Source organism: Lytechinus pictus, unplaced genomic scaffold, assembly GCF_037042905.1.
Source record: "Lytechinus pictus isolate F3 Inbred unplaced genomic scaffold, Lp3.0 scaffold_19, whole genome shotgun sequence".
NCBI classification, from domain to species: domain Eukaryota; kingdom Metazoa; phylum Echinodermata; class Echinoidea; order Temnopleuroida; family Toxopneustidae; genus Lytechinus; species Lytechinus pictus.
Window position 1 is genome coordinate 17,161,214 of NW_026974140.1, and position 15,152 is coordinate 17,176,365.

The 15,152-nt window shown below is 35.5% G+C and overlaps 1 protein-coding gene across 1 annotated transcript in view; it reads right to left on the minus strand.

Moving 5' to 3' along the window:
* Window positions 1–11,057, minus strand: part of LOC129259918 (vacuolar protein sorting-associated protein 37A-like) — a 15,463-nt gene extending 4,406 nt beyond the window's left edge. Inside the window, exons 1-9 of the mRNA XM_064114133.1 lie at window positions 10,826–11,057; window positions 6,195–6,416; window positions 5,460–5,534; window positions 4,960–5,074; window positions 4,017–4,111; window positions 3,188–3,671; window positions 1,639–1,834; window positions 500–627; window positions 75–218 (exon numbers count right to left, since the gene is read on the minus strand). Of these exons, the coding sequence (XP_063970203.1) occupies window positions 75–218; window positions 500–627; window positions 1,639–1,834; window positions 3,188–3,671; window positions 4,017–4,111; window positions 4,960–5,074; window positions 5,460–5,534; window positions 6,195–6,304 (1,347 nt within the window). The 5' untranslated portion in view covers window positions 6,305–6,416; window positions 10,826–11,057. The remainder of the gene's footprint in view (window positions 1–74; window positions 219–499; window positions 628–1,638; window positions 1,835–3,187; window positions 3,672–4,016; window positions 4,112–4,959; window positions 5,075–5,459; window positions 5,535–6,194; window positions 6,417–10,825) is intronic.
* Between the last annotated feature and the right edge of the window lie 4,095 nt (window positions 11,058–15,152).

A 15,152-nucleotide genomic window follows, 5' to 3' on the forward strand; every position in this document is an offset into this window, starting at 1 on the left:
CATCCCCAAAATTTATCTCCCTAAACATCTATTCAAAAGTTATCTAAGAATATAAACAAGTAATTTTTTATTACTCTTCTTTGTTCACTGAACTGCTTTAAGAATTCATCTAGAGTAATCTTATCTTCTAAGAACCTCTCGGCTAAGTCATCCGATTGATGCTCGGCATCAGCTGCAGATACTCTCATATTATCCATCAGATGAGAAAGGGAACATTGCTGAAAAGGAAAATAGAATAGATTATGTTAATTGGTTCAGTTCATAACGAATAGCATCTCACACTTTTAATGCATACAAATTATACCAAGTTACATTCTCTAAATTACTATTTCCAATATCTGATCATACTATACATGAAAATATTGAGCAAGAAAAAGAGTAAGATAAAATAACTACAATTGCATAAGAAATTATTAGTTCTATTAGCTGTGTAAAAGGACAAATGTAGCCATTTTAAGTAACATTTTTTTAATACGAAGATTAATTTCAACATTCTCACCTCATTCAAGCTCTGTTGTTGTTGACACTTCAATTCAAAATTGTTTTTAAGTTCATTTCTAAATATGACTGTTTCTCCTAACTCTCTTCTCAGTCTTTCAATCTCAGGCTGATAACTAAGGTTCAATTCTACAAAGAGAGAAAACAATGTCATATCCATTAGTACAGCTATATACTTACTAACACAAATATAATCTTTTGCATAATGCAATGCTCAACATGTGGCCTGGGGCCACCAAAAATATATCTCGGGTAACGATTATTGAACACGATGGTTCGCAAACCACGAGTCTCGCCTGAAAAATAAAACAAGACAAGGCCCGACCGGGCCGCCAACCAAAAAAGTAAATATGGAGCCTTTAATAATGCAATATAAATGTAATACTACAATCATAATAGTTTCTAATCAAACCAACTTTGTCAATTGTCACTAGGGCCACGTCTTACAAAGAGTTACGATTGATCCAATCAACGTCAACTATATGGAAGTCCATATAAAACGTCATATTAATTATTTTCTTCAGAAAATTTGCACAATGTACTTTGTGAACAAAGAGAAGCACATTGAATTGTCAAGAAAATGATGAATGTATGAATATACATCATATCTAGAACATAGATTGAATAAATATGCATTTTATATGTTGGCATTGTTGGCTTTCCATAGTTGTGGTTGATCGGTTCAATCACAATTCTTTGTACAACAGGGCCCTGGTTTGTTGTCAGGTAATTTTAGCCTTCGTCCGATAGCTTGCCATGAAGATTCGGCAGAGGTAAAAACTAGTCAGTTTTTATAATTTTCATATCATCTTCTAATTTTCTTTGTCAGAGGGGAAATTTGTTCCAGTCGAGAAGTTGCAATATTGCACCAAATGTCAACCCAGACTGTCTATCTAAAGTAAGTTCCCATTTCTAACCTATATACAAGTGTAATTAAAAAAAATTGGTAAATGGCTTTGCTTTCCTTTTTCAGAGGCCCTTTGCAGAAATAATTACAAGTAAATGCAAATTCAAAATTAAAATGCAACTTGATTTTCAGTTAATCAGGAGCACTTATTTTGGACTATGATTTAATCACTCTTTCTACTATGGGCATCCAATGAAAGAAAGATTGATAAAATTGCCAGTGAGTTGACTTACTTGCTATTTCTTCACATGATTGATACAGCTCTGTCCTGTCTGTATGCATCTTAGCAAGCTGGGGAACGATTCTAAAGATATCATCAAGCTTCTCATCGTCTTCTATCAGATCTTGAAGCTGCTCTTGGGTGTAGTCTTTGAATAAATCATCAAATGAAGGAGGGATGGCTGGCATGGTGTACCGATGAAAATCACTCTGAAAAAAAAAGAAAAAAAAAATCATTATATTCATTTCAATGTTTAGAGATTTTCACCGTAACTGTGATTTACATGTGACTCGGCCCAAGTCAAATCTCTTAAGACAAAAATAAAACTTTCTAAAATTGGGATGGATTGGACTTGAAATAATCTTGACGCAGCAACACAAAGCATACAGAATGGTACGACTATTTTTTCATAATCGATAACATTGATCACTGTATGCGATCGGTCAAAAAATCAATTCTCGCTACCCCAAATAGGAACAAAAATCTCATAATGCGCGAGACGAGATAATTTTCACTCCGTCGGGTCGTCATCACCACTTCCGGTTTAGAGTCATGCTTGCGCAAGGTTCGCGATACTGAGTTTTCCACCACGCTGAAACCGATGCCAATCAGCGTAATATGTACAGAGTATAATACTTTTTATTACATTTGGTCAGTTTTGATTCCATTTGAATTATAAATAAAATAAAAAATATATATTTCACGTGAAAATAATTTTTATTCATGTTTTTATTTGGTTATAAAAAATCAAACAAATAATGAATATCTTAAAATTTTGCATTTAGCGACCGGCCTGACATCACGATCGTATTCAACTAGACGCTAAATATATACAGCATTAATTTCGTTCAATTTTTCGTCGACCACAAAATGGATAAAAATCAGTTTCGGAACTTAAAAAAATCTTAACTGACAGATGAATACCGTGCAATGGAAAGCATCGGGCAGAATTAGTGACTTTAGCAGAAAAGGCTGTAAAACTGTTAAACTGTATCGTGAAAGAGAGGGTTGTGATCACGAACTTTCCGAGCGAAAGCGACGTTGTGTTGTTGTGCATGACGGCACTGTTGATCTGAATGGCAAAACAGTGCATTGGACTTCCGAACAGGAAGTTGTAATACCGAAAAAGCTATCCCACAATGCAATGCACGTTACAGGGATTTTCCCAGATCTCGGCGAAATCGCTATTTGGGGTAGCGAGAATTGATAGGCTCATTATTACCTGGAGTACTTGCCTTCAATACTGCAATGACTTGATGATTAGGTTACTATTGGAATGCTGAATTTCAAAGTATTTTGATGTAGATTATGGAGGGGGTAAATGTTTATATAAATGCAAAATTGAGGTAGCCTGTAGGGCTTTTCCAAGTGCTTTCTCAAAGAAGTTCTGTCAAGATTATGATACTTGCATTTGAATCAATCACCCTTGAGCCTTCGGATTTATTGTCAGCATTTGAAAATATCAATGAATTCAATTCGACTCAAACCTTTGTATTCTATCAATCTTGAATTGCTTTCATATCTGAAATAGGATCTGCCTTGATGCAGTGCTATTGACTTACCAGACCAAAACTGCTCGATATACCAGGAACCGGTGTATTGGGTTCAACATTCAGACCATTCATAGAGATCACAGCTGTAGATGATGATGATGTGGTTACAGGTACTGATGATGATGATGGATAAGATGAAGGATTGGATGGAGGATGGGGGGTGGGCATCTGAGGTGTGAACTGATTGGGAGGTGTGGCTGAGGGCATGTTCATATGGGGTGTGGTCATGTTAGGATGGGGTGGGATCATGTTGGATTGGGGCGGGGTCATGTTAGGATGGGGTGGGATCATGTTGGATTGGGGCGGGGTCATGTTAGGATGGGGTGGAGTTATGTGTGATGAGGCATGGTGTGGAGGTGATGGTTGATGTGGTGTCTGGTGTTGTAATGAATGGTGAGGTGGTAAAGGGTGTTGTAAAGGGGGAAGCTGCTGTTGGGTAGGTCCAGGCTGGGGCCTGAAATGCTGGTACTGTGGCACTGTTGGAATGGTCCTCCTGGAAGTAGAAGAGAAAGGAAAATCAATAAAAAATAATTTTTTGTCATGATGTTCATGTACATAAAATAATGAATAAGTATGGCACAATACAGGTATATCATGAACTTTACAGCAATATACATAAAATGTGAAAGAACCTGCTGGCTATCAACCATAACATTTTTCAATAGAGTTCAAGAATGAACTATTTCAAAATAAGTTTAAACATTTCCTGACCAAATGTACCAGTGACCTGTATTTTAAAGAAAACATTGATAAAATATTCTAAACACAAAGGACTATAATTCCAACCAAAGAGAGAATAGAGGAAAGTAAAAAGAGAAATTATATCATATGAACTTACTGTTGACTTGCATCCGGCTGGATAAACATTGGAACTTTACTAAAATCTTGAATCAAATTCTGTACAAGTCTTCCCAAATCAGTTTGTACATTGAACTGTAAGAGAAAATATGAACAGCACTTCAAACTGAGCAAACAAAAAATCATTAAAGAATAGGAACATACATGTATATATTCTCTAAAAACAGATTATTACTGTACTAGAATGTATGAAGCAGCACTATGTAATCAGTTAGTACATACAAAAGCTTCACTTTCAACCATTCAGGGATTCGCTTATGTGCACATAGCACAAAGAAAACTTGTTTAATGCAATCATTTGTCCCTTTATGGACGAAAAGTTATTTAATTGAATTGTACAGTATAACATTCAGAAGGCAAGGTTTGTTGTTGTTCACTTATTGCATATGAAGCATTATGCTGTTTTGTAATGTTTTCTTTGTAGATTTTTTTGTCATATTGAAAATCATCCAGTTACACTGCATTTAAGTAAATAAACCTAAATCCGAATATGACAAAGAGCTGATTCTCCTAAAAATTGGGATGATTTTGATTTGAAAGTAGCCCTTATACTACAGCATAAGCTTTTATGTGGCATGTTGTATCATGCATCACTTACAATTAAGTGTCACTGAATACTTTAGTACGAAGCATAGAAATGAAAGAAAATTGTAAATGAATCAGTGGCAGATCAAGCCAGGGCGTAATGAATGATTGCTCTCTACAATTACACTCACCCAATCAACATATCTACAACATGTAATATAGCAAAATCCAAGAAAATTGTCAGCAATCCCCTCCATTTCCAAATTTATTTTTTCTGCCCCCCATTATTTCAAAATCCTGGATTTGCCATTGATGAATTTTAAATGAATTGAATTGAACAGAAAATGAATTGAAAAACATTGAAATGAAAATTGGATTGTATTGAAATGAGAGCTTACATTGATAAGAGGAAGGTATCTAACCACTTGCATAGATTCATCTACTAAGCCATGCCTCATAGATGGCGCTACTGTAATGACTGGCTTCGTTTGTGGAAAATCTGCTGGCAATGATCTACAAAACAACAAAATAAACAAGGATTATGAATGCAGACATCATGGACCAATTTACACACCTAAATCATATTCTTTTTATTTAAATCAAATAATAGAACTGATTATAGAAATATAGAAACAAACTGCTATCACTGTACCCAAAAATGTCATTCTCATATGGAATACAACTAAAAACTGTTCAGAAATGTACAGGAATGCAAAAAAAAAATGATTTCATTTGTTTGAAATGAGATCAGACCAAATGAATATTATCAATTGCTTCAGCATTATTACCAGTTTTACTATCAAGTCACTATTCAGGCATTGAAATCATTGAAATCACAATTTATGCAATTAGCTTCTATTGTAATAAATGTAGCATTGTAAAGGTATTTAGTACTTACATAGTGAATGTTACATTATTTGCCCCGCATGAGAATCCAACTCTGTATTCCTCATCTCGTTTTAGTTCCACCACACTACACAGATGAAAAAAAAAGGAATAAAAAAGTTAACCAAGGATTCACTTTCTCTCTTAATCAAAATAATGAGAACTCGTTCATGGCATAAGTATGTTGGATTGAGCATTGTGAGGTTTAAACAGATTCGCATATTAGTATGGGTGGGGAGAAATTCACATTTCTCATTCAATCTAATTTCAAAAGATTTTCCTAATTCATATTCAAAATTGAATTGAAATATGAAATAAATAGCCAATCAAATATAGTGTCCATTAAGTGGGTGATTTTTAGTGACTGATGTTATCATGTTCCAATCACTTCTAAATAGAACATTTCTCAATCTTGCACTCAAATATAAAAAAAGATCACGTTGTTCATGATCATATGATATATAGTCATGGAGCTCAATCATGTGCACGAATTTAACACTCAGTTTATGTAAGTTCTTAATAAAGTCAAACTAGATTTTGTGTTGGTGATAATACTTAGGCCTATCATGTTTTTACATAGATACTTGGGATAGTTGGATCCATAGGCCAGTCAATTAAAATATTCTAATGAATCCATTCAACTCTTAAAACCCCTTTCACAATCGGTGGTGCGACTGCTTACAACCGTTTTGATTGTGTGCAAAATATATTGTGACCAAATTGTGAAAGCCCCTGAATATACTCTTACTTGGGATTGAGGGTTCTGAGTGATTCAATCTGTTTTGCTCGTTGAGCTTGAAGAGGTGTGACTGCTGGCAGATTGCTCTTTGGAGAACCAAATCCGGAGAACCAAGACATTGTCAGGACTACTTTGCCCTTCAAGAGTGTTTAAAGAACTTCTGGAAATGCAGCTTAGTTCACTTCATTAGATGGATGAAGATGGTAGACTATGTAGGCAAATGTACCACTCCTAATATTTAAAAAAAAAATGATGTTCTTGTATATTGATAACATAAAATGATAAGCTTGAAACTCTGTGACAAAGAGAGATTATTTCCTTGGTGACAACATTCATCATCACCATCATCATCATGACATCATGAAAAAACAATTTAAAGGCCTAATATTTAATGACCATGATCAGATGATGATGACGTCAGATTGATGAATAATCAGAACAGAATACATCTAACAAGTTATTGATTTTGATGGGCATGATGATGAAATTGATTATCATGATTCGGTGCAGAGTTAACTGGAACCTTTTGTTTTACATACACGTGTAGATCTATTTGTAAAACCCCCAAACATCGGACGGTTCAAACATTGATCTAAATCATAAATACCAGACGGAAGGCAAGATCCCAAAATACAGAATTATAAAGTAGGTCAAGGGTTTTCCGTTTTGCTTGTATCGCGATCTCAAAATTCCATGACGATCGACTTGTGCGTGTTCGGCTTCAAAAATGTCATAAAAAATTGTGACCTTAATTTGCGCACGATCGTTTTGCAAAGCTTTAGAAAAGAAGTCAAGCAGACAAAGGTAAGATAATTATATCAGATAGAGGTTAAAATGCCACAAATTCGGTTGGTATCACATTTTACTTCCATATTTGGAGACCTCTGCTTGCAAACTGGCGATTTCTTGATGCATGTCGAGATCGGATTTTCTCGAAGCGGATGGAAAAGGTAACAAATTCGCCAATAGTTTGCCAATATTTTCACAATTTGAGACTTACCTTCAAGAAAATTACCATACTGAGTAATTTTAGGTCGCTTTTTCTGTTGGTGATATTAGTTTTTCTAGATATCAAATAAATAGATATTTGACCGTGCGCAAAATTAGGTAACGCACGAATTAAGGTCACACCTAGCCAGGAAGCTCCTGGAGATTAATGTCATATCACTGACATGCTTAATCTCCTCCAATTTCAGAGACGGTCTCCAGTTTGAGAGACCAATTTTCTTTGTTTACATTTGCTGCAAAAGGATTACCTTGGCGGCAAATAAAAATGTAATAAGCAGATTCCTCATGAAATCTTGCGTATAAATTTTATCTTGCGTATCTATGATGATACGCAACAGAGCAGTGGCTGCGTAGATATACCCATCGCGTATCTGGCCATTGCAACGCGGGTGATGTTTACCAAGGTTCTTTACCTGACTGCTAAGAAAGCACGAATGCCTGTGAGCAAGCAACCAGGGGACCAGCGGCTTAAGGTCCTCTCCGAGGGACCTGGTAATGAGGATAAATGCCTTACCAAAGGGCACGAGCGCACCATTTGGGAATCAAACCCAGGTCACCGGAATCCAAAACCCCGCTCTACCGACTGAGCTATCGCGCCTCCTCAAAGTTACTTTGAAGAAAAAATAAAATAAACTTAAGAGGGTAGGGGCTATTTTACCTCCAGACGTCAATATTTCTAGGTGAATTAACTCCAAATGTTGGCATGAAAATTAAGAAAACTGATGAGAACACCTTAAAGTAATTCCTGTACAATTAGGTAGTATTTCATAAGACTTTTCTTGACTAATATTTTCTTTGAAATGATGCTTCAAAGATGCGATATAGACTTCGAAAAAAATGAGAGTATTGTCATTTTTGTTAAAAAGAAATCTCTGTAAAGACGCGCAAGCGTATAGTGCAAGCGTATTTGAAGTCAATAAATTGACGCAATCTCACTCCTTCGCAAAATCTCCTAGCGGAATGGATCTCCATTGGTTGAGTGATATGAGAGAGCTATAAAAGCGCGTTTCTAATTGGATATTGATTAAAAAATAGGTGTGTCTTACAGAGATAAAATGAAGATAAAATTGTTCTCAGAATACGGAGAGATTTGAAGGGTATTCTATCTCACTGATTTTAACGGAGATAAAATATTTTATTTTATCTGAGATAAAATGGGTCCCAGGGGCCCGTTTCTCAACACATGGACAAGTTAGTCATATCTTTATCCACCAACCACGGAGTTAGTTCCAATCTTACTAAACCTGTTTCTCGAAAGGCTTCCTAACTAGAATACCTTGATATCGATACTATCGGTAAAAAGAGCAGACGAGACGTAGCCTTAGTCACAAAATAGCATAATTTTCAAAAAGAAAAATTATGACAAAATTGCAAATATTGTGATGAATTGGGAAATAAATCTTTTCAAAATAGCACAGGTGAATTATGTATCATACATACTTAGACCATGAAGACTGGAGCATTCAATTGCAGAGAAAATTAAATTATGAATAATTCATTTCATGACTAAAAAATAACTTGTGGACGTTGAGATGGGTTCCCCCGGGATATCCAATTTTAATAGTTTACGAAAGTAAACCATAATGGTTTTCTTTGTAAAATGATGATAATTATACAGTCTTTTACGATTCTAAACGTCATCAAAATATAGTTAAACAAAATATTTTTAATCATTGAAACCGAAACATACTATATTTGACAAATTATATGCATAAATTAGAGATAGAATTTATCCAACTGTTAATAGAGGTCTGAAAACAACAAATACGAGTTCAGTTATGGATGGCCTGACGTGGTAGAATCTTATATCAATTTAATAAATCATTTTACTATTTCAAAATGAATGGTTTTGAACTTTTGACGCGTTTCACCAACAGTATATAGTTTCTTTGTATTACAATTATCATTTAATGCATTATGCCACTTGTTTTGTGATGTAATTTCAACCTCTATGATTGATAACGTAAGATTATAATTTAAACATTTCCAGGCACTTTTGCATGTCATAGTCTACCCACGTGATGCCACTACGTCATTAAGAAACGTTCATTCTATGAACAAGGTTATGATATAACCTTGTTCTCTCTTACTCCTCCCTGTGTGGTGAAATAAGGTTGGCAATGGCTTATTTTCTCTTTTTCTTTGGGAAAATGCCTGATTTTTTTTTTACACTGTCAGGCTCCATTACAGCTACTTATCATATAATTTGGCTCTTAAGTAAATTTGGTTCTTTAAATTGTTTTTTCTTAATTGAAAATAGAGATTGAAAAACTACAATTGTATTGCCATATTACTTTCCACCAATAGAGGGCATGCACAAAAATATGCCCAAAATTCAAGTTTTCGAGCGCTCTGGTGAATACAAAAATTACCCCCAAGTTACTATTACTAATGAAAAATAAATTGAAACTGTATGGAAATTTGTATTTTGGGTCACAAAAGTGATATTTTAAAGGAGAATGAAACTCTTGGAGCAAGTTAGCTTTTGTGAAAGCAGAAAAATCAAAGAATAAAATTTCTCTCCTTCTACCCCAGTCTCAATCGGCCATTTTTGTTATGAATCATAACAAAATGGCCGATCGAGACTGGGGTAGGAGAGAACTTTTCGTTTTTTGAGGTTCCAGTCTGTGCCTTGAATTGATGTCAGGATTCTACCACTCGATAGACCTTCATCCATATAATTGTGGTAAGTGCATAATTTCTGTTTTCACAATTTATCTTGCTAGATATTTTGACCATAATCTCAGAGGCGTCGATCCTGGGGGGGCAGGGGGGGCGATTGCCCCACCAATGAAAATATTGGGGGGGCAAACATATCATTTTGCCCCCCCCAATAATTCCGCATGTGCAAGAAATAAAATAAGATTGTAATGTTACAGAAAAATCAGCAAGCGAGATTGAGATACACAACTTGTTCTTTATCTAAAATCGTGCTCAAAATTTCCGCTTTTCAGATTGGAATATGAAAAATTTTCAGCTCGCACTTCGCGCTCGCATCATTTCTGTAGCAAAACCCATACTTTTCATGATCAAATAGCTGAATAGAATGTCCCATTTTCAGTTCTAAACCTCAAAAGAACTCCCATTTCGATTTGCAATAATCTTTTGTTGGATCTATATCTCGTTCTCTATTAAAAACGTCTATTAAACTCAATTTTTTTTCAGATCGAAATATCAAAATTTTCAGCTCGCGCTTTGCGCTCGCATCTATATTGTTTTTTAGCTACCCATCTTAATCATTGGTACCAAAAATGCTTAGAATATCAAGCTCGAAATTTCAGCTCGCACTTCGCGCTCGCGTTAATTTGTTGGTGAGATATGTGTCTCTATCTCATGAGTCATATATATATATATAGGCATATGTGTGTGTGTGTGTGTGTGTGAGTTTGTTTGTTTTGTGTGATCGAGCGCCGTTTGGAAGTTGATTCATGATTTTGCCCCCCCAATCTGAAAAATGGATCGACGCCCCTGCATAATCTACCCTTGTCCTGTGAGTATGGCCCTATGGGTAAATACACGGAGAGCTCCTGGGCGCCGGCCCACTTTGCGGGCCGGCGCTCCCTGGCCTGGGTTAACCTGTCCCTTGCCTGCCCTTGCCCACCACCAAACTCCAGCTGCAAAATGGTACTCGCCTGTTTTTACTACCGGGTACCGGGTAGTCAGAAGAGAACTCAGAACTTCAGAAGATACGTTTTCCAAATCAGGTGCCAGACTTTTAACATTAACGTAGCTTGGAAGTTGGCAATAACGACTTAACCCTACAATTTCTTGGTAGGATAGAACGAACGTCAACTTTATTATAAATATTAATCATCACGTCACATCCGTAGCCGCTGTAGCTTAGGCCGATATCGTTGTCCTATGGCCGAAATCACGTCGAAAAGTGGTATACGAAAAATATTGATTTAACGTTGCCAAATTGAGGATGATTTTTATAGAAAGTAGCGATCGAATGCCGTGTAGAAGGCATGAGAAGTTGTCGCTGGACATGATGTGACCATGCATGCAGTATATTCATAATCAACTCGTCATGTCTACATCTCCTGTGGGGAAAAGATATCGACATCCCGTGGGAGAGATGCGCCATGTCCATTATGTAGAAGAAATGATGAGATTGATTTGATTGATTGCTTTTATTTCTGCATTCAACGCATCTATATTCAAAGTAATATGTATATCAATGTAATATAGAACAAAATAATGATATTGTTGAGGTATAAGCATTGGATCAATAAGAATTGAACAAAAAAGACACTTTAAAAGAATGCGCAGCTATATAGGAGATCACCATCGTGAGCGATAATAATGGCGGCCTCATAAAAAGGTGGCGAAATATGTCCCACATACTAGTACCGTGTAATCTTCATTGATCAATGGACCTAAGGTCCATGGTCATGGTGCAATTAGTGCAGGTGTAGGTGCAGTATAGTAGAGAGCAGTTTATATGTTTAACTTGTGATGCAGATGGTGTTCCTTTTAAGATTAGCTTTCAAGGATTCATTGTAGTTGAGCATGATTTGATATTGTTTGGAAAATGTTCCAAATAAGGCGGGACCATATATAGGGTCTAATGTCGAATGGATTTATGGGTAATTAAAGGGATATAGGCCCGGGCTGAATATGTTTATATCAATAGAGTAAAATTTACAGAGCAAAATGCTGAAAATTTCATCAAAATCCGATAACAATCAAATAACTAAGTTATTGAATTTTAAAGATATGCATTATTCCGGTGAAACAGTTCTAGGCATGCATGTATTCATGAATATTTATTAGGTGGGCTGCTGATGTCACATCCCCACTTTCCCTCTCTTATACATGAAATCATAATTGTTTCATTTTTTTCATACATGTGTAAATGATGTGTCTCCATTATGATGAAATAAGTTGCGGCAATAACTATCAGTTGTCAATCCAATTGTTTTAGTTCTTGGTAGAAAATTATTGAATAAACATTATTTCATATAATAAAATACAAAAGAACAAGTGGCGATATGATTATCATCCCACCTATAATGAATATTCATGAAGACATGCCTAGAACTGTTTCACCTGAACAATATTTGCAATTTTTTCAATTCAATAAGTTGTTTATTTGAAAAATGTATTTGTTATCCAATTTTGATGAAATTTTCAGCATTTTGCTTTGTGAGTTACTCTATTTATTGAGATCTTCGGGATCTTTAGCCTGGAGCATATCCCTTTAAAAAAAAATTAAATTCTATTTCTATTATAACAATTTAAAGTCAATTACAAAATTTACAATATGATTATTAAGTGATTGAAAATCACATAAACACAAGTTGGTTTCACAAACAAAAAATAACAAAAACAATAGAATAACATTGATTCATATCCCTTACCCACTTATCACCCCCCCCCCCCAAAAAAAAAAGGAATGTGGCAAAGTGATGACTTAATATTAGTGTTATCAAACAAAGTTAGGGGATTTGGTAAATAATGTAGACAAAACCATAGGCGGATCCAGGGGGGCCCGAGGGCCCGCCCCCCCTATTTGCTGAGCAAAAAAAGGGGGAAAAAAAGAAGAAAAAAAAAAAAGGAGGAAAACGAGAGAAGAAAAAAGAAGAGGAGGGAGACGACTAGACGAGTGAATAAAATAAGATGAGGGAAAGACTTGGAAAATAAAAAGAATCTTTGATGTCACACTATGACTTTCATGTTGGCTCTAAATCACCAATTTTGAGACTGATAGCAAAAATGGATAAGAAGTGAAACTTTGTGTAAAGTAAGAATATTAGTTTTAATTGTTTTTAAAGATCGTGATGTTGCATGAATTATGTTTCTCCCCCATAAAATCCCACCTTTGTCACTCGGAATATCAGATCGAGCTCACGCGATCGCGAGCCGTCTGTGTACGAGGAGAAATTAAAGGACGAGTCCACCCCTGATAAAAGTTGATTTGAATAAAAAGAGAAAAATCCAAGAAACATATTAACACTGAAAATTTCATCAAAGTCGGAGTAAAATAAGAAAGTTATGACATTTTAAAATTTCGCTTAATTTCACAAAACAGCTATGCACATCCTGATCGGTATGCAAATGAGGAGACTAATGACATCATACACTCACTAATTCTTTTGTATTTTATTATATGAAATGTTCAAATTTTCTCCTCATAGTCAAGTGAACCAACATTTTACTTGAAAATCCAATTCATGATAAACTCTTAAGTACACAATCAATTGATGATAAACTTTTACTTGATGACACTATTTTTGATACACAGTCAATTGGGGACACTTTCTCCAATTCACAGTCAAACGATGACACGCTTAAATCTATGAGATGTATATACACAAATGCTGATTCATTACGTAATAAAATGGCTGAACTTAAGACTTTCATTGTGAACGAAAAACCCCACATTATTGCTGTTACTGAAGTCAAACCAAAAAATTTCAGAAAAATTCAACTCGAAGATTTTACTTTGAATGAATATGTAATACACTTCACTAATGTTAATAATGCCCCTGGTAGGGGAATTATCATTTATGTTCATGAATCTTTGAGTGCTAATGCCGTCGACGTATCATCGTGCCAAGACTTTGATGAAGTCGTTTTGGTTGAATTACATTTAAGGGGTAAAGATAAGCTCTTAATTGGTTGTTTTTATAGAAGTGACAGTGGAAGTAAGGCAAATAACATGGCATTGTTAAGCACAATAGCGAGTATTTCAAGGGCGAATTATAGTCATATTCTATTAATGGGGGATTTCAATTACCCAGATATCAACTGGGATTCATGGACGACTTCCAAGAATGAGAATAGTGAAGAATTTCACTTCATTGAATGTGTACGTGATGCCTTTTTGTATCAACATGTAACACACCCTACCCGGTTTAGGCATGGTTTCAAACCGAACATCCTTGACTTAATTTTTACAAATAGAGATGATCTTATTTCAACAGTACAACACTGCAGTCCTTTGGGTTCTAGTGACCATGCTATATTGCTGTTCAAACTAAACTGTTATTATGATCAGTCCAGTAGCATGAAAAAGTATTTCTTTATGACAAAGCTAATTTTGTTGATATGAGGGAAGCCTTGGCTTCATTAGACTGGCGTACTCTCTTTGCATCTACAGATAATGATGTCGAAAGGCAATGGTGCATCTTCAAAGGTAAATTGAAAGCTGCTCAGGACAAGTGCATTCCAACAAGAACAATTTCTAGAACACAATCGTGGGGCAAGAAAGGAGATTTCCCCATAGATAAAGATACTCTTTCACTAATAAAGAAAAAAACATAGGAGTTGGGAGCGCTATCTTAGAGATAAAACAGAAAGCAAGAAGAAGACTTATAACAGGCTTCGAAATACGGTCAAAACAGCTACTAGACGACTCCAGAAAAACTATGAAAAAAATATCGCTAAGGCAGTTAAATTGAATCCAAAGAGATTTTGGCAATATGCGCATTTCAAAACAAAGATTAGAACTGGAGTGGCATCTCTTAGGAATCCACAAACAGCTGAACTTGCTGAGGGAGATCGAGATAAAGCAGACATTTTACTTGATTATTTTTCTACTGTTTATACCACTGAGCCTCCTGGTGATATTCCTACCACTGCTCAGCATAGTGTAGTTGAAGATTTTGGTGAAATTGTGGTAAATGAAGATAATGTCCTTTCTTTGCTTTCCAAACTTGATGTTTCCAAGTCTCCAGGGCCAGATGGATTCCATCCTAGGACTTTACGTGAAGTAGCTCCAGCAATTGCTCTACCTTTGAGTATCATTTACCAAACCTCTTTGCAGAAAGGTGTTGTTCCCTGTGACTGGAAATCTGCCAATGTGAGTGCTGTTTTTAAAAAAGGTGATAGATCACTTCCATCAAATTATAGGCCGATAAGCCTTACATGTATAGCTTGTAAACTTTTGGAATCCATTTTACGCAATGAGATCCTTGATCATATGAATTCAAATAGATTTTTCAGTGATAGGCA